The sequence below is a fragment of the Apodemus sylvaticus genome, chromosome 1 (assembly GCF_947179515.1).
Source record: "Apodemus sylvaticus chromosome 1, mApoSyl1.1, whole genome shotgun sequence".
Lineage (NCBI taxonomy): Eukaryota > Metazoa > Chordata > Mammalia > Rodentia > Muridae > Apodemus > Apodemus sylvaticus.
Genome location: NC_067472.1, coordinates 82,847,596 through 82,867,062, shown reverse-complemented (window position 1 = coordinate 82,867,062; position 19,467 = coordinate 82,847,596). Strand labels below are relative to the sequence as shown.

Here is a 19,467-nt window from a genome sequence, read left to right as displayed (position 1 = left end):
AGTGACTTTAGGGGCTAAATAATCACTTTCAGCTGTTTTCAGTGTGGAACTTGAATGTGTGTTTAATTTTTTGTGAACAGATTGATGACTCTTCTGCATCTATTTCTCTGGCCCAGCTTACAAAGGTATATATACATATATATATATATATTCTTGAAAATATAAGTCTTTTATAACATTTTAAAGATGCAAAGCAGTATTTTTTAAGATGGGTGGGGGAGGATGTATTTTGTGGATGCATTGTATGTACTGTTCCGGCCATGCTGGCTTGAGAAGATAGGGGTAACATGGTCAGCCCCTGTGTAATGTTCATCTTCAAGACTGAAGAAACACAAGAAGCTACACTTAACCATTTTTCCCCCTTTACACCGTTTTGTTTAATTAGACACTGGAAACTAACGTAATTCTGGAGGAATTCCTAGTTTTGGCTGTGAATTATGTGGACTTTTAAAATAGCCAAAACAGAAGATTTCCTTACATGGACGGTTGTGTGGTTAATTCTTGACAATTTTAATTGATCCCACCAAGGTCAATATTTTAAATGTGGTACAGTTGTTTCTTTATGCTTTAGACTTGTAGTCTGTCTGCATTAGAAAAATTTAACCTAATTTGTTTGAACACAGACTACATGAATTGTGTTAAGTGTGTACTTATGAAGCTGTTTGCAGGAATAAGAGTGTGTATGTTTGGCAGAGGGCCAAATTGTTACCTCCTGAAATCACTGTATTCGCCATGTTGTTTGATAAGGTTGCTTACATTCATGCTCGATAATCTGATATCTTCTGTTTGGGAAAGCACTAGTGATGGATTTTTTTTTTAAAAGACAGATTGCATTTTAGATTGCAGAGTGTCTTTAGAAGAACAGAACAGGCAGAACTGAGGGCTCAAAAGGATTCCCAAAAATCTTTTTTTTTCCTACTATCAAGAACTGTAAAGTCCAATTTAACAGCCAACATCAGAAGAACATGAAAAGTTATCCTTTAGTGATGTCCCTATCTTCTCCTTGACTTGGTTGTGGGTTGTGTCCTTTTTTTCTAGGTGTAGCCTTAGATAGGATGTCCTGATAACAAATTGCTACTTAAGCTCTAGTCCTAAGGAACTAAACATGAAAATTAATGATCCTAAATAGATTGGATGAATCATCTGGTCAGTTTCTAGTTTAAGGTGGTCTAGCACAGAGGTCACATCTTTGGCAGTTTATAGCTTCTGCTGTCTGTTTTTATGTGTCGTAAGGGCCGGGTTTGAGTGCTGTTCTTTTCTACTGTTGTTACTTGGCTGGGAGGAGTCGGGAAGGTTTGAAGATTTGGGTTGCTTTTTTTTTTTTTTTAATCTATTTGTAAAATAATGTTTGGGTTCAAACAAATTAGTTATTGAACATCTGTAATCAGTTTTCTGTAAATGTTACTGTTGTTGCAAGTTCTGTTAATATTAATCATTCTGTGTATTTAAAATTACAATAAAGTGTTAAAACTGGTTGCTTGTTTTGTGGATGAATGTAAAGATAAAACCCAGTGAAGTGCGTGGCTGGTATGAGTGATAGATACGTGAATATCCAGCTTATTAGAAAATCACTCCCTTAGGCCCTGTTTATACCTAGACTTACTTATTAAAAATAAAGGTTCATATCTATAGTTTAAATTTTTGAATGCTTAATGCATACCTTTGAACTTAAATGTACAAACTGACACCACTAACCAAAAGCCCTCTGACTTGTAGTGTATAGAAATGTTAAATCATTATTCCACCCCGACCTTCTAAGTTCTAAATGTAAATTATAATCTCAGTGCTGTGGCATTTCAAATCTTTTAAAAATTTGACATCATGAGTTTTAATCTCGCCCGGCCTTTAATGTAAGGTACAGACAAGGTCTGAGGTTTGAATCCCCCAGAAAGACTTATGCAGCCTCCCAAGCTCCCCTAGATAGCATAGAGTGATATAAGAATGCCCAGAGACTACTGTTAAGCACAGCTCATTCAGAAGCTGCTCTGTGTAGAATGTGTGTGTTGTCTTTGCTGTGTGGTCTTAATGTGTTTCTAATGTGTGTGTCAAATAATTACCTGTTAAACAGACTGCCAATCTGGCTGAAGCCAATGCTTCTGAGGAAGACAAAATTAAAGCAATGATGTCGCAATCTGGCCATGAATACGACCCAATCAAGTAAGTTCATAAATACTTTTATGCTAATAGGAATTTTGGGGTGTGTTTGCCCCCGTAATCAGAAGCATTATTTTTCCTAAGTATCTATGTACACGTGAATTCTTTTTCCTTTTCAGTTACATGAAGAAAACTCTAGTAGGTCCACCACCTCCATCTTACACCTGCTTTCGTTGTGGTAAACCTGGTCATTATATTAAGAATTGCCCAACAAATGGGGTAAGTTCCTTGTAGAAACTGATACATGTAGTTTTCCTTAGAATTATTTAACTATATTTACCATGGTAAAACTCTCCTCCATTAAGATGGTAGATGAGCACTTTGGAGTCTCGGTGGCCAGGCCCAAGTCTTGGCTGTCTTGTTGAATAGAGCGTGTTCCTTGTCCCTAAGTCTTGTTTTCTCTGAAATAGAGGTGATTAGTACTTAGCTCCCATGGCAGTTCCTGTGTGTGAGGCATCATAAGTAAAAGAGGAGAAGCACTGGGAGGTGTGTACAGACATTGCTAAAGAAGACTGTCTTGTCTTCCTTTCCTCTTGCTTCCTCCAAATAGGATAAGAACTTTGAATCTGGTCCTAGGATCAAAAAGAGCACTGGAATTCCTAGAAGTTTTATGATGGAAGTGAAAGATCCTAACATGAAAGGTGCAATGCTTACGAACACTGGAAAATATGCCATACCGACTATAGATGCGTAAGTATGCGGCTTAGCGGTGACCTGTGGGGACTAGGCAGTCCCAGGGTATAGTGTTTCAGACTTGGGCTTGTAACTTGGCCACTCGGATTCCTTGGGAAGTTTCCATTCCAGAACTTTTCATTCCCACATGTTATATTTCTGTGTTAATTCTGAGAGGCTGCAGTCTGCTCCATTTATGCAAATTTCAAATGAATTTGGGGACTTTTGTCATTAGTGAGTGCCACTTCCCTTGTAGTCTTCTGATTTTTTTCTTTCTGTCACTTCTTTCTTCCTCATTCTCATACATGCTCCTACATTTTCTTAACATAAGCCGTTTCCATTTCCTAAGTGAATAAAACAAGTAATCATTGTAAGAAACAGACTTTTAGGAGTAAAAGTGCAGTAAGGTACCAAGGCAGTTTAAATGCTGCTGCAGAACTGAAATACTGAGGACGCTTCAGTCTAAAGCAGGCTAAGTTTACAAGTCATTATTAGTTCAGCCAGCTCTCTGCGATGCCTTCATGCTCTTTTTTTTTTTTTTTTTTTTTTTTTTGAAATGAGACTTTTTTGTAGTTCAAAGTAGTCTCCTGTGTTCACTTTGCTTTGACCTTCCTGTTACTGGTGTTAAATATGTGCACCTCCAGACTAGGCTTTAGCACTTACTTATTTTTAATATGCTTTCAGATTGTATTTTTAAACCAGTTTTTTTCCTTCTTAGGGTGTGTGTGTGTGTGTGTCATTGTGCCTTTGTGGAGTTCAATGCAACTTAGTGGAATTGGTTTTCTTGTAACTTTATAGGAAGTCTGGCAGACAGTTTACCTGCTGAACCATTTTGTTAGGTTCCGTACAAGCCAATGTTTAACAAAAGAACAAACAGAAGAATCTGGTGGTCTGATTCAACTTAGTGTCCTATAGGTCTACTCTTAGTAATGTACTTGGTGACCTTCTTTTACTATCTTCTACAGCTTGAACACACAGGTATATTTTAAGTGTTCCTCTAGGTCGTGATTCTAGATTCTCTACCAAGAACTCCAGTTTTTATTTAGAAATTGTGGTAAGATCCCAATTCTTCATTGTTAAACTAGCCTTCCAGAAGATCACAAAGTTGAGATCTTAGAATATCCTTTGAGTAATGACACTTTAGAGGCTAGGTGTCCATGTTCTAAGTGACAGGTTAGTTTACCGGCTTTGTACGTGAATGTTGAGGTATAGCATAGTTAGCAGGTGGGATTGCTGCTGAAAAGATGTAGCATTTAGGGATGGATGTGTACTTTAATATTCAGATGGTTTCCAAATAAGAATGATTGTTCCTCCACTCCAGCTCCACTCACAGGCTCTGCTCACTCCTCTGCTTTCATCAGCCGCCATCCTGAGTTTTCTGTGGTTCATCTTAAAGCAGTCTGTTGTTATGCTATATCTGTCTGATTCAGAGACATGTTATAAATGCTATGGAACAATTTTAAATTGCAATTGATTTTTGCAGTCAATTTAAGAGCAGACTGCATCTATATTATGTAAAAGTTCTTAAAGAATAGAAGTTTGTATTGGAAAAGTTAACATCATCTGTGAAACCCTAACTAATAATTCATTGCTTTTGAGCCCTGGGGGAGAAAAGCCCATTTGTGTCAGACACACAGCCCATACTGGGGAGAGATGGGAGCCCAAATACTTTAAATGAAACATTCACTCTTTCCACTAACACCACTGATAAGCAACTCAGACTCTTCTTCTGTTTCTTTTTCTATCCTCTGTTTTCTTCCCCCTCCCTCTTTTTTGTTTTTCCCTTTTTTCTTTTCTCTTGGGCAGTGGGAGACTCCTCTTTCACAAATTGGGAACAATGGGGCATAAGCAAATTGATACTTATTTGTGGAATCGTGGTGATGTCTATGGAGCAGCTGCAACACAAATAACACACCTAAGGTACCCTCCTCCATCCAGCTGAGACTTTCATTTCAGCACTGAGATGAGCACATCCTGTCCTAAATGAACAAAGGTTTTCTCTAAGAATTCCTATGGTTTACAACTTTGAGTTTGTAGAAGCAGCAGAGGCAAGTCTGAGAATAACTTTGTGTGTGTTCTTAAATATATTTAATTCCCACCACTCCTGGAAAATGCATTTCTACAAAAACACTGGACTCAGAATGTGTAATGATCTTTCATATTTGTGTAATGCATTATGATCATTAAATCATGTTTAATTGACTTAAGTAGAATAATCTTTTAAAGTAGTAAGAGGCAGATGATTGATTATGTAGTTGGGTTGAGGGCCTGGTTATAGATATAGATAATACAGTTCCCATCATGTGGTATCTGCATGGCTGTTACAGAATGCTATAATATGGGAGAAGGAGTTTTTGGTATTTTTGTTTTTTTGTTTGATTTTTTTTTTTTTTTTAATGAAACACTTGGTAAAGGAAAATTGTAATTTAGGGTATTCTCCTAGTTCAAATTCTGTCTGTCTGGCAGGTAGAAATTCTGGTAGCCTAACACGCACCCCTGATCTTATAGTTAAAGATTCTAAGATCCTTTTAGTTTATTTTAAGTGCTTCTTTACTTTTGTTTAATTATTTGTAACTCTATTTTGTGTCTGTATAGTATAGCTATAACTGCCCTTTAACATTGAGGACATGCTTGTGTAAACAGTCAATGTACTGAAACTGTCTTCCTGTTTTGATATAGTATACTGAGCATAAAACATGACCACTTTACCTTCTGACAATCTTAAATGCGGCTTTTACAGAGAGGCCTATGCAATTGGGAAGAAAGAGAAACCACCCTTCTTACCGGAGGAACCATCATCATCTTCAGAAGAAGATGATCCTATCCCAGACGAGCTCTTGTGCCTCATCTGCAAGGACATTATGACTGATGCCGTTGTCATTCCCTGCTGTGGAAACAGTTACTGTGATGAATGTAAGAGATTGAGGTCCCTTGTAAAGATGTGTAGCACATGTTTGGGTAGATGGTTGTTTTTAATAACTGGTCTTTATTTTTGCCTTTGCTAATTTCCCTTTTTTTTTCTTTTTTATTTATTTTTTTAAATCTTAAGCTGGCCTTCAATTTAATATCTGCCCTGATCTTTTATCATTACTTTTTAACAAGACCCTTAGATTATGTGGGGGTGGGGAGGAGAGAGGAGAGATTGCTTTGCCTGCCTGTATGTCTCTGTACTGTGTGTGTGTCTGTGACTTGGAAGCCACAGAGCAAGGTATACCTTGGAACTAGAGTTAGAAACAACTGTGAGCTGCCTTATAGGTGCTGGAAACTGAACCTCAGTCCTCTGTAAGAGCAGTAAGTGCTCTTAACCACTGACCCTATTTAGTTCTTCGTTACTTTGTTTTGTTTTTTTAATGCCCAGTTTTTGTTAAGCTATTTTAAAAACTAAAGGCATGTAAAATGTTTATCACTCTTCTCTAGACTTAGTTCTTTTTTTTTTTAATTTTTTATTTTTTGTATAATATTTGATTATGCCAGGCAGTGGTAGCCTTTGATCCCAGCACTTGGGAGGCAGAGGCAGGCGGATTTCTGAGTTCGAGGCCAGCCTGGTCTACAGAGTTAGTTCTAGGACAGCCAGGGCTACGTAGAGAAACCCTGTCTTGAAAAACCAAAAATAAATAATATTTTGATTTCTAGCAAAATAAAAGATGAGTATTTGTTAATGCATTTTCTGTCTGTTTAAACATTCGTTTGAGGTCCATAGATGGTGGCACATTTTTTTAACTCAAACGCTTGGAGGTAGAGGCAGGAGGAAATCTGTTGACTTCAAGATCAGCCTGGGTTGCACAGTGAGACCTTGTCTCAAAGAAACATATTTGGGGCTGGAGAGATGGCTCATCTATTACATGCTGGCTGCTGTTTCAGTGGACCAGAATTCAGTTCCAGTACCACATAGCAGCTCATAATCAGCTTTAACTCCAGTTCCAGGGGGTTAGACCCTTCTCGTCAGTAAAGTTGCTTTGTTTGTTTGTTTGTTTGTTTGTTTGTTTGTTTGTTTTTGAGACAGTGTCATGATTTAGGCCTAGGAGGTGTCATTAATTCATTATGTCAGCACCAAGTTGCTGCTGTGCCAGCTCATGTTTACTGTCTTATCATACATAGGTATAAGAACAGCACTTCTGGAATCAGATGAGCATACATGTCCAACTTGTCATCAAAATGATGTTTCTCCTGATGCTTTAATTGCCAACAAGTTCTTACGACAGGTAGCTTTTGTACCTTTTTACACAAAAGTATCTTTAGCATTTTTACTGATTAAACCCATTTTAATGAATGATATATTACATATTTTGCCTTTTTATGTTTGGTGTCTATAGGCTGTTAATAACTTTAAAAATGAAACTGGCTATACAAAAAGACTACGAAAACAATTACCTCCACCCCCACCCCCAATACCACCGCCAAGACCACTCATTCAGCGGAACCTACAGCCTCTGATGAGGTCTCCCATATCAAGACAGCAGGATCCTCTGATGATTCCAGTGACATCTTCCTCAGCTCACCCAACTCCCTCTATATCTTCATTAACTTCAAATCCATCTTCCTTGGCTCCTTCTGTGCCTGGAAATCCATCTTCTGCCCCAGCTCCAGTACCTGATATAACTGCAACAGTATCTATATCAGTCCATTCAGAAAAATCAGATGGACCCTTTCGGTAAGTCTGTATCTCTTATTATTGAAAACAAATGGGATCAGTGGTGTAGTTTTTCTTTGATAATAGTTATTATTTTTGAGGTAGGGTAGACCCAAGTAGCCTCTAAATTCAGAGTTTTACCTTTGGCTGCCTCCTGGTTGCTAAGTTGAAAGTTAATTTTTTTTTCTAATTTTTGTTATTTCATGTGTATGAGTGTATGGTTTGCATATATGTCTATGTCTGCAGTGACAAAAGGGGGTTTTGGAACCCTTAGTTAGAACTGAGTTACAGACAATTGATTGTGAGCCTTTATGAAAGCTAGAAATAAAACCTGGGTCCTTGGGGCTGGAGAGATGGCTCAGCAGGTAAGAGTACCAGCTGTTCTCCCGAAGGTCCTGAGTTCAAATCCCAACACCCACATGGTGGCTCACAACCATCCATAAGGAGATCCGATGCCCTCTTCTGGTGTCTGAAGACAGCTATAGTATACTTACATATAATAAATAAATCTTTAAAAAAAAAAAAACAACCTGGATCCTCTAGAAGAGCAAGTGATGCTCTTAACCACCAATCTATCTCTCCAGCCCCTAAAGTATTACCATTCTTTAATGGACCCATTAAAGTTTATTAACAATTAGCCAGCTTTTGGGACTGTAGAGATGGCTCAGCAGTTTAGAACATTGTTTTTCGGGTGGTTCTGAGTTCAATTCTAGACAACCACACGGTGGCTCACAACCATCTATCCTGAGATCTGATGCCCTCTTCTGGCATGCAAGTGTACATACAGATAGAGCAGCCGTTCACACAGCTAACTTTCAAAACACAGGTGTCAGGTCCTGTTTCATATATACTGAAAGAAAATTTTAAAGGTGAAATCTTTATATATGTAAGATACCTCACTGTTCTAGGCTAGCCTTTATTTAATCAGTAAAGGAAATAAATACAAAGAATTACATTAGAGCAGTGGTTAGTTCTTAACTTGTTCTGAAACCTCTTTGGAAATTAACTGACCTTTTCAACCTTAGGGTTACCATTGGAAAACACAGATATTTACATTACGATTCATAACAAAAGCAAAATTACAGGAAATAGTAACATAATTTTATGGTTGGAGGTCACAACAATAGGAGGAACCATATTATAGGGTAGCAGTATTTTGAAGTTTTGCATTTCTGCACTTATTTTTCTATCATATCATATGTAGTATTTTTTCAGGCAATTTCGTCATTTTTAGTGTATATGCAGGAGTGTGTCGGTCGGCCCCAGCTATGTGGGTAGAGGCGAAGGACAACTGTAAGGACTTGGTTCTCTAGTGCCATCTTGTAGGATCTGAGGAGCAAATTTCCATTGTTAGGCCTACATGTGATGCCTCCTATTAAAGCACCTCACTGGCCCTACCTCTTATGCATAAAGAGCTGTTTATACACCCAGACATTTGACTGTCCTCAGATGTGATCACCATTACTAACTCATAACACAGGATATGGATATAGTAGATAAGCAGTATTACTGAATGTTGTTATTTTACTCATTATCATCCACTATGGTGACATTTTCTTTATGTTACATTGTTTTCTAGGGATTCTGATAATAAATTATTACCAGCTGCCGCCCTTACATCAGAACATTCAAAAGGAGCCTCTTCAATTGCTATTACTGCTCTTATGGAAGAAAAGGTAGATTTTACTGCCTTTAAAATCTAGGGGTTTGTTTTGTTTGTTTGTTTACAAATAACCTTTTTAAAAAATTTTTGCTTTGACTTTTTAAAACGTTGCCTATTCCTGTTCTCTCTGTGTATGATTACTCCTAAAGGGTTACCAGGTGCCAGTCCTTGGAACTCCATCTTTGCTGGGACAGTCATTATTACATGGACAGCTGATCCCCACAACTGGTGAGTAAAAGTAATGTTGATTTGGATCTTTTTTCCCTTTAGGAAATAATTAACATTGAATTTCTTATTCATTGTTTTTGTTTTGTTTATAAGGTCCAGTAAGAATAAACGCTGCTCGTCCAGGCGGTGGTCGACCAGGTTGGGAACAGTAAGTACATGTTCAAAATAATTTTAGATACTTGCCTTTGAACTAAAATGTGGCAACTTCAAATTAGACAGGCTCTTGCTGAATGCTTTTTATTGTAAACTTCTTTAAATATGCCAGATTAGTATAGTTTTTATGTCACAAATTCAGATTTATATGTTGAATTATTTTCTAAAAATAATATTTGAAAAACTTGGTTTAAGACACTCACCTTTATACATGAGAAAATGTACACATAACTCCATGTATGGTGTGTGTGTGTTACTAGGAATTGAATGCGGGGCTTTAGCACAGGGAATACTTCAGCTAGGGACATATTCTGCCCTGGAGCTTTGCCCACAGCCCTTCACTTTTGACTCCCCAAAGCTACTCAGTCTGTTGACTGACCTTCCCCTAGTAACATAGTTGATTGACTTCTTATATGTATTATATAAGGTGAAAAATGTATGATAACCCATTGAGCAAAGGCAAACTGCATATAGAGATCAGCAGCAGTCTTAAGTGCTTTGCAGCACTTCTTAACGGAAGCTGCCTTCAGAGTCACATAATGATTAATTTTATCCAGTTTTGATCTAATACTGCATTTTCTTGACTGGATGGTGCTGTGTATACTCTGTGAAGTTCAATAAATTTTAACCTAAAAATTTAGATGTTTTGTGGTTTAAAAAGAAACAATAAAATAAACTTTTAACCACATTTTATATGTTTACTCCTTTAATTCTTTTAGTGCTTTTATGCTATCTGATATGTCTACAAATATTTCAGATTTCTATCTGAAAATCTCAAAAAAAAAAAAAGGTCCACATTAAGTGGGCTCATGAATTTTATACCCATTTCAGAGGTCACTTGTAATTCTTTTCCAAAATAGTAAAATAAAAACTTCTAGTCCTTTTCTGCCTTTAGAACATTTGGGTCTTGAAAGGACCTCAAATTAGTAAGCTGATCCCATATTTAAGTTTTCCAGACTCTTAACTTTCCTAAACGGTTGAACTCTTTTCTGTCTTAATTTGGATAATCATAATTCAATTTAGTAAATTAATACATTGTAAGATTAGTATCTACTACACGAGGATCCTCATTTTTTTCCTGATTTGTTAATAGCTATTAAAATCTACACGATTTGGTTTTTCTGATTTGACACAAATAATATTGATGTCTGTAGGATGCTTTATGTCATTAAAAATGGTTAGATTTGGGCTGGAGAGATAGCTAAGAAATTAAGAGTACTTCATCTTTCAGAGGACCTGGATTCGGTTCCCAGCACCCACAGCTGTCTGTAATTCAGCTCCAGAGTATCTAATGCTCTCTTCTGAAACTCTGCAGCTGCCATTGCATGTACCTGGCACACAGACAGACATGTAGGCAAAATACTAATGCACACACTTTTAAGTGTTTTTTAATTTAATATTTTAATTTATGAAGATATTTTTTATGAAACTTATATTCTAAATCTTGTTTTCTTTTATTTGAAAAGATAAACAAAATTTCTTATAGAGAAAATAGAAGCCGGGCAGTGGTGGCACACGCCTGTAATCCCAGCACTCTGGGGGCAGAGGCAGGCGGATTTCTGAGTTCGAGGCCAGCCTGGTCTACAGAGTGAGTTCCAGGACAGCCAGGGCTACACAGAGAAACCCTGTCTCGAAAAAAAACAAATCCAAAAAACCAAAAAAAAAAGAAAATAGACCGATGAAAGACTAGTAGGATATGTCATTAGAAAGCATATGAAATTTAGAGACAGGTGCGCCTGTGTTTGAACATAGAGACAGACATACTGTACTTGGTATCTGCAGTAGTACAGGACTGTGGGTGTGTAGGTTTCTCTTCAACCTCTATTTTCTCATTTTTTGAACGCTTAAAGTATTCTACTTAAGCATGTAAAATACCTAGATAGAGCCTTGAAAAGTAAAGGGCTCTTTTCTAAACACTAAGTTTATATAATGTGTACAGTGCTAAAGAAAATACAGAAAATGTTCTGCATCAAAACTACATTATCCTTACTTATCTTCTGTAAATATGATATTTGCTTAGATCTCCTCTGAAACGACTTTAAGAGTTTAAGATTAGGAAAATTTTCAAAGCAAGTTAAAATAGATACTTAAGTGTGTGTACTGATAGGTTGTAATGTAATGTAATAACGATACATTATAACTAAGACAAATACATACTCAGGGGTTTTTTTGGCCTGTTTTAAACTTTTCACAGTTCCAACAAGCTTGGGTACCTAGTTTCTCCACCACAGCAAATTAGAAGAGGAGAAAGAAGCTGTTACAGGTAAGCATGCTAAAACTCTAGGAAAATAACCCCACAGCACTGGGAAATATACAAAGAAATAATACAAGAGTTGTGAAGGAGGAGACGGCATTTGGTCTCCTTCCTTCTCAAGTCTTTAGTAGTTGTCCTTAAGAAATTTGGGAACTGGGGGTTCCAGTTCAGTGGTTAGTTTCGTGCCTAGCCTATGTAAGGCCCTAGGTTCAATCCCTACCAGATGCAGAATAAAGTCTCATTTAAAGGTATGTTTGCAAAAACTGTTTATTGGGAAGTATAGAGCACACCTGTAATCCCGGTATTTGGGAGACTGAGGCAGGAAGATTGTGAATTGGAAGCCAGTTTACATGACATAACAAGACATGACATTTGTCCAGGAAATTTGTCCCCCATGCCTGGGGGAAAAGGAGGGAACATAGTAAAGCATAAATTTCATTTTGCTAAGTGCGCCCATGTTTGCTATGTATGCTCATGTGTATATGAGAATACATGCTTACCGAGGCCCAAGGAAGACGTCAGGTACTGTGCTCTATCACTCCCTGCCTTACTCTTGAGAAAAGGTAGCTCACTAAAACTGGAGCTAGACTAGTGGACAGCAAGCCCCGGGAATCTGTCTGTCTCTGCCCCCACAACACTCCCATATTAATTGTAGGCATTCCTGGCCACACCTGGCTTTCTATGTGGGTGCTGGGGGTTTGGGCTTGGCTCCTTGCACTTGTGCAAGCACCATGGCCTACTCTCTGAGCCATCTCCTTTGCCCCTCAGACTCTGTTCTTTGTATTTCTTCTACTGGTTACTTGGTCTGTATTGGTATATAGCAGGATACCGCTTATGAAAGTTAGCTAGCTCTGTTTCCAGATGGAGAAAACATTGTGTTTGTCTCAATCTTTCCTTGCCTTCTCTTTTCCAAAAGAAGAGGCCAGGAAATTTGTCTTAAAGACTAGATTTTATATGGTGATAGTTATTTAAATCAGGATTCAGAAACTTGCCAACTTGATAAAGGCTATGATAGATCTTCTAGTGGGCTACTCAGAATTGCTAATCTCATGACAGATTGCATTAAACAAAGGAAATGTGTACTAAATCATGGATATGGTTCTGAGCTGACAAGTCTGAACACCTGCTGCTTTATATACCATTTGCCCAATTAGTTTAGCAAAAGCACTCAAATTCTTTAAGACAATTCAGACACTTTAGCACTATTATTTCTGCTTAACCTTTTAATACTTTTAATACTGAAATCTTCAGTTTTGATTACAAATATTGGGATTAGTATGATTCTGTTTTGTGTGGTTTCACCCACTTCCTCCAAAAGGAAGTTGCAGAGGTTTTTGTTAATGTAAACTTTGAGTCTAGAAAAGCATCTGGGGGAGAAGTAGGTTACAGCCATGTTAGCCTGTTACTTCTTCAAAATAGGTTTCCTGTCTGTCGATAAAGGCCTTAGAAATTAGAATCTTTGAGCTGGAGAGGTAGGTTCAGTGCTAAAAAGCACTGGCTACTCTGGCAGAGGGTCCAAGATGTTAAAATAGAGTTGTTGAGAAGTTTTTTTAAGCCAAGTTCTTGGTTATTTACCCAAGCTGATCTGAAACTCACGTACTAGAGTGATTGTCCAGTCTGCTGAGTAATTGAGACTGTAGACTTGTATCAATCTACCTATCCTGTAGGACTAATGTGTACAAATGCACCTTAACTGCATTTGTACTGAAGTAGTTGATTCTATTCCTGTTTTTGCACTTTGGAAAATAATTATATACAGAAAAAGAAAACCTCATTTGTCTTAGATGAATTTAATGTAAAGGTATAATACCTTGGAATTTATCTCTCCAGAAGTATAAACCGCGGGCGACACCACAGCGAACGATCACAGAGGACTCAAGGCCCGTCACTACCAGCAACTCCAGTCTTTGTGCCTGTTCCACCACCTCCTTTGTATCCGCCTCCTCCCCATACACTTCCTCTTCCTCCAGGTGTACCTCCCCCACAGTTTTCTCCTCAGTTTCCTCCTGGCCAGCCTCCACCAGCAGGATATAGTGTCCCTCCTCCAGGGTTTCCACCAGCTCCTGCCAATATATCAACACCTTGGGTATCGTCAGGAGTGCAGACTGCCCATTCAAATACCATCCCTACAACACAAGCACCTCCTTTGTCCAGGGAAGAATTCTATAGAGAACAACGACGACTAAAGGAAGAGTGAGTATTTTAGTTTGAAATTACCATACACTTTTTTCATTTTCTGATATAACATTAAATAGGTATTTTTGGAAACATTTTCCAGTGTTTCCAGTTAGTAAAGAAAATTCACCTAAAATTTAAACCAAAGCCATACAAGCAACTTCCTCAGGGATACCTAGTTATTCATAGTTTTAAAGTAGAAAACTAATGGCAATTTCATTCATTTCATTCATGATCTAATTACATTTGTCTTGTTAGTTTTCTTAAATGGTTTTTGTTAACTTTCACTCTTTAACTTTATTTTACTAGGGAAAAGAAAAAGTCCAAGCTAGATGAGTTTACAAATGATTTTGCTAAGGAATTGATGGAATACAAAAAGATTCAAAAGGAGCGTAGGCGCTCATTTTCCAGGTTAGTGTTTTGCAAGCCTTCACAACAGAATTACAAATGGGACTTTGAATATCCAGGGATTACCTATGGATATAAATAACATTGCACTTATGAGATTTTTCTGATTCGATCTAGTTTTATAGAATGGAGGAGATGTAGCTTATTCCCCAATATGTCCATTAAAATAATCTCAGTGTAAATTTTATTGTGTAGATCCAGCATTTCTGGGGACTAAGTTGTCCTTGTCCCTTGAAGCTGTTCATAATATGAAATAAATGGGAAATGTTTATGGAAGGAAAGACAGGGGGCTAGCCAGAGAGTGTTCTGAGGGCCTTTGTCATAAGGCTGCAGCTTCCTGCTGTAACATTAACCTGTGTGATTTTAAAAGAAAGTGGTAGAGTAAGCCTTGCTGTACTATTAGAAAAGAAAAACAAATTATAGAAGTTCCCTGGAAATTTGTTTAAAGACTTTGTTTTTTAGACTTAACACTTAAAATGTGTTTCCTTTTAAAGCTAGACTGTTGGCTAGTATAAGATAAAAAATAGATTCTTACCTAAATAATCAGACAGGAAGTGAAACTTAAATTTAATTGGCATTTGTTTGATGTTAATAGCTCATAAAACTCACGGTACATTAATGCACTCCACTCTGATGTCAAGCCTTGGCTTTTGTTTTGTACTAAGTGACTTGTGTATTTATTCCATTCCAGTAGAGGTCACTGGGCCTCTTTAATCATCTAAGACAAAACTTGATGCAAAGAAAGATAAAACCGTGAGAAAAGAATACTAGATTGTGTTTTTACTTTGTGTATATTTCTCAACCATCAACTGTGCTCTTGTTTTAGGTCTAAATCTCCCTATAGTGGGTCATCGTATTCAAGAAGTTCATACACTTACTCAAAGTCAAGGTCTGGCTCAACACGGTCTCGCTCTTACTCTCGGTCCTTCAGCCGCTCCCACTCTCGATCTTATTCACGATCACCCCCATACCCCAGGAGAGGCAGAGGCAAGAGCCGCAACTACCGCTCACGGTCCAGATCTCATGGATACCACCGATCTAGGTCAAGGTCACCTCCCTATAGACGATACCACTCACGGTCCAGATCCCCTCAAGCATTTAGGGGACAGTCTCCCACTAAACGTAATGTACCTCAAGGAGAGACAGAGCGTGAGTATTTTAATAGATACAGAGAAGTTCCACCCCCTTATGACATCAAAGCCTATTATGGGCGGAGTGTCGACTTTAGAGACCCATTTGAGAAAGAACGCTACCGGGAATGGGAGAGGAAATACCGAGAGTGGTATGAGAAGTACTACAAAGGGTACGCAGTGGGAGCGCAGCCTAGACCCTCGGCCAACAGAGAGGACTTCTCTCCAGAGAGACTCTTACCTCTTAATATCAGGAATTCGCCCTTCACAAGAGGGCGCAGAGAGGACTATGCTGCTGGACAAAGTCATAGAAATAGAAATCTAGGTGGCAACTATCCAGAGAAGCTTTCAACAAGAGACAGTCACAATCCAAAAGATAATCCAAAATCAAAAGAGAAGGAGAGTGAGAGTGTTCCAGGAGATGGCAGAGGGAACAAGCATAAGAAACACAGGAAACGAAGAAAGGGGGAGGAGACTGAGAGCTTCCTGAACCCAGAGCTACTGGAGACCTCCAGGAAATCCAGGGAATCATCAGGGATTGATGAGACTAAGACAGACGCACTGTTTGTTCTCCCAAGCAGGGATGATGCTACACCTGTTAGGGATGAACCAATGGATGCAGAATCTATCACTTTCAAGTCGGTATCTGAAAAAGACAAGAGAGAAAAGGATAAGCCAAAAGTCAAAAGTGACAAGACCAAACGGAAAAGTGATGGGTCTGCTACAGCCAAGAAAGACAATGTTTTAAAGCCTTCTAAAGGACCCCAAGAAAAGGTAGATGGAGACCGTGAAAAATCTCCTCGATCTGAACCTCCACTCAAAAAAGCCAAAGAGGAGGCTACAAAGATCGACTCTGTAAAACCTTCCTCATCTCAGAAGGATGAGAAGGTCACTGGAACCCCTAGAAAAGCCCACTCTAAATCTGCAAAAGAACACCAGGAGGCAAAGCCAGTCAAGGAAGAGAAGGTTAAAAAAGACTGTTCCAAAGACATCAAATCAGAAAAGCTAACCAGTAAGGAGGAGAAGGCTAAGAAACCCGAGAAAAATAAACTACTTGATAACAAGGGAGAGAAACGAAAGAGAAAAACTGAAGAAAAGAGTGTAGATAAAGATTTTGAGTCATCGTCAATGAAAATCTCTAAAGTAGAAGGAACAGAAATAGTGAAACCATCACCAAAGCGGAAAATGGAAGGTGATGTTGAAAAGCTGGAAAGGACCCCAGAAAAGGATAAGATTGCATCATCAACTACCCCAGCCAAAAAAATCAAGCTCAATAGAGAAACTGGAAAAAAAATTGGAAATGCAGAAAACACATCTACTACAAAAGAACCCTCTGAAAAATTGGAGTCAACATCTAGCAAAATCAAACAGGAAAAAGTCAAGGGAAAGGCCAAACGGAAGGTAGCTGGGACTGAAGGCTCCAGCTCCACACTTGTGGATTACACCAGGTATGGAGGCCGGGATGGGGTTGGGAGGTGGGACCACAGCAACCAGTGTCCTTTATGGGAAATAATGTCATTTGATCTGTGTGTGTAACTTAAGTTCTTATGAGTCTGCATCTTGGGGATTGGACAGATGAGTCTGGGTGCAGCACTGTCTGAGGTCGGGAGGTGAACCACGTTGGTTTATAGAGTTTGTCCATGTGTCTTACTTAGGGCAGAAAAATTTAACTTTTTAAAGCTAAGAAGACATCCTATCTTAAGGTAGATTTTTAAAAATTTACTTACCAATGTTTTATTAGTAGTAAACTTTATTAATTAAAAGTATATTCCTTTGTTTTAGTACAAGCTCAACTGGAGGCAGTCCTGTGAGGAAATCTGAAGAAAAGACAGATACAAAGCGGACAGTCATTAAAACTATGGAGGAATATAACAATGATAACACAGCTCCTGCTGAAGATGTTATAATTATGATTCAGGTTCCTCAGTCCAAATGGGATAAAGATGACTTTGAATCTGAAGAAGAAGATGTTAAAAGCTTACAACCTATACAGAGTGTAGGGAAGCCATCGAGTATTATAAAAAATGTTACTTCTAAGCCATCAGCTACAGTTAAGTACACTGAGAAAGAAAGCGAGCAGTCTGAGAAAATTCAGAAGCTTCCCAAGGAGGTGAGCCTTGAGATGATGCAGCCAGAGCTTAGGAGCTCAAAGGGCTCCGCGTCCAGTGAGAAGGGGAGGGCCAAGGATCGGGAGCACTCGGGGTCGGAGAAGGACAACCCTGACAGGAGGAAGAGCAGTGCCCAGCCTGACAAGGAGAGCACTGTGGACCGCCTGAGTGAACAAGGACATCTGAAGAATCTCTCTCAGTCTTCCAAAGAGACCAGGACTTCAGAGAAGCATGAGTCTGTTCGTGGTTCTTCAAATAAAGACTTCACTCCTGGTAGAGACAAAAAAGTGGACTATGACAGCAGAGATTATTCCAGTTCCAAACGAAGAGATGAGAGAAGTGAATTAGCAAGAAGAAAAGACTCTCCTCCTCGGAGTAAAGAGTCTTTATCTGGACAGAAAAGTAAGCTGAGGGAGGAGAGAGATTTACCTAAAAAGGGAACCGAGTCAAAAAAAAGTAATTCTAGCCCCCCAAGAGACAAAAAGCCTCATGATCATAAAGCCTCCTACGAAATGAAACGCCCATGTGAAGAGACAAAGTTGGTAGATAAAAACTCTGGGAAGGAACGGGAGAAGCATGCTGCTGACGCTCGGAACGGGAAAGAGGCCAGTGGCAGCAAAGTGCCATTCATCCCTAACGTAGCAGAGCCTCCCATCGAGAAGGAGCCGGCTGCTGGGCAGACGGAGAAGAGCGCCAGCAAGCCAAAGCCCCAGGTGAGCCATTCCTCCAGGCTGTCCTCTGATCTGACTAGAGAGACGGATGAGGCTGCTTTTGAACCAGACTATAACGAGAGCGACAGTGAGAGTAATGTGTCTGTGAAGGAAGAAGAAACTGTTGCCAGTATCTCCAAGGACTTGAAAGAGAAAACCACAGAGAAGGCAAAAGAGAGCGAGAATGTAGCAACAGCCAGCCAGCCAGTTGCAGACAGGAGCCAGAGCCAAAGTAGCCCCAGTGTTAGTCCAAGTAGAAGTCATAGCCCTTCCGGTAGCCAGACCCGGAGCCACAGCAGCAGTGCCAGCTCAGCAGGAAGCCAAGACAGCAAGAAGAAGAAAAAGAAGAAAGACAAGAAAAAGCACAAGAAGCATAAAAAGCACAAGAAGCACAAGAAGCACGCAGCCGCGGATGGCGATGTGGAGAAGAGCCAGAAACATAAACACAAGAAGAAGAAGGCGAAGAAGAACAAAGACAAGGAGAAGGAGAAAGATGACCAAAAAGTGAAATCTGTCACTGTGTGAAGGACGGATGTTTTAATTGACTTAATTACTAAGTCATCTGTATTAAATTCTGTTATAATGTAAAGAGATTCCAGCCTTGTAAATAATGAATGGAAGACCCTGTGCTGCACTTAAAGTATTTGCTGCTTGATTATTTCATTTTTACATCAGAGCTTTATAACGAACTTTTGTACAGAATTGTGAGTTGTGACCATGGAACATGAGAGGTTTTGCTAGGGCCTATTATTTTTAACCACCATTAATTAGTTGGGGTGGAGTTTACTGTACTGTGAAATTTTCACATTTGAATTTTTTTAATTGCCTGGCAAATGCTGATATAAGTTCAAAAATATCAGCAGAATGATTTGCTGAACTCATTACAGCCCCGTTATGTCACTTTTTGATTACAATAAAGGTTTTCAGTAAACTTTTCACTTGTTGAAAATGTATATATTATTTAGAGACAGTAGTGTCTCATTTCTTCTCTTTCCAAGATCCTTCTAGCCTGCAAGTCAAGCTGAATGGGCAGAATTCTAAGTGTTTAAAATGTACCAGAAGGGTCTGGTGGAAGATCTTTGTTTCTAGTAATTAGAAGTTAGGTTTTTTAAAAGGAGGGCAGAGTGCTTAACTCCCATCGATGAGGAAATGGGCTTTTCTAGCAGTAAGATTTTCTTGGAA

General features: G+C 38.8%; 1 protein-coding gene across 2 annotated transcripts in view; it reads left to right on the top strand.

Moving 5' to 3' along the window:
- The window catches only part of Rbbp6 (RB binding protein 6, ubiquitin ligase), a 31,820-nt gene extending 12,597 nt beyond the window's left edge, over positions 1-19,223 (top strand). The window contains exons 4-18 of one of the 2 annotated variants that reach the window (XM_052199807.1): positions 81-125; positions 2,069-2,157; positions 2,274-2,373; positions 2,705-2,844; positions 5,567-5,739; positions 6,925-7,028; positions 7,140-7,477; positions 9,036-9,132; positions 9,269-9,347; positions 9,441-9,495; positions 11,695-11,763; positions 13,585-13,947; positions 14,239-14,340; positions 15,164-16,915; positions 17,250-19,223. In XM_052199807.1, coding sequence (XP_052055767.1) covers positions 81-125; positions 2,069-2,157; positions 2,274-2,373; positions 2,705-2,844; positions 5,567-5,739; positions 6,925-7,028; positions 7,140-7,477; positions 9,036-9,132; positions 9,269-9,347; positions 9,441-9,495; positions 11,695-11,763; positions 13,585-13,947; positions 14,239-14,340; positions 15,164-16,915; positions 17,250-18,810 — 5,067 coding nt within the window. In that variant the 3' untranslated portion in view covers positions 18,811-19,223. The remainder of the gene's footprint in view (positions 1-80; positions 126-2,068; positions 2,158-2,273; positions 2,374-2,704; positions 2,845-5,566; positions 5,740-6,924; positions 7,029-7,139; positions 7,478-9,035; positions 9,133-9,268; positions 9,348-9,440; positions 9,496-11,694; positions 11,764-13,584; positions 13,948-14,238; positions 14,341-15,163; positions 16,916-17,249) is intronic. The other variant, XM_052199808.1, reaches the window with a different exon arrangement.
- The last annotated feature ends 244 nt before the right edge of the window (positions 19,224-19,467 follow it).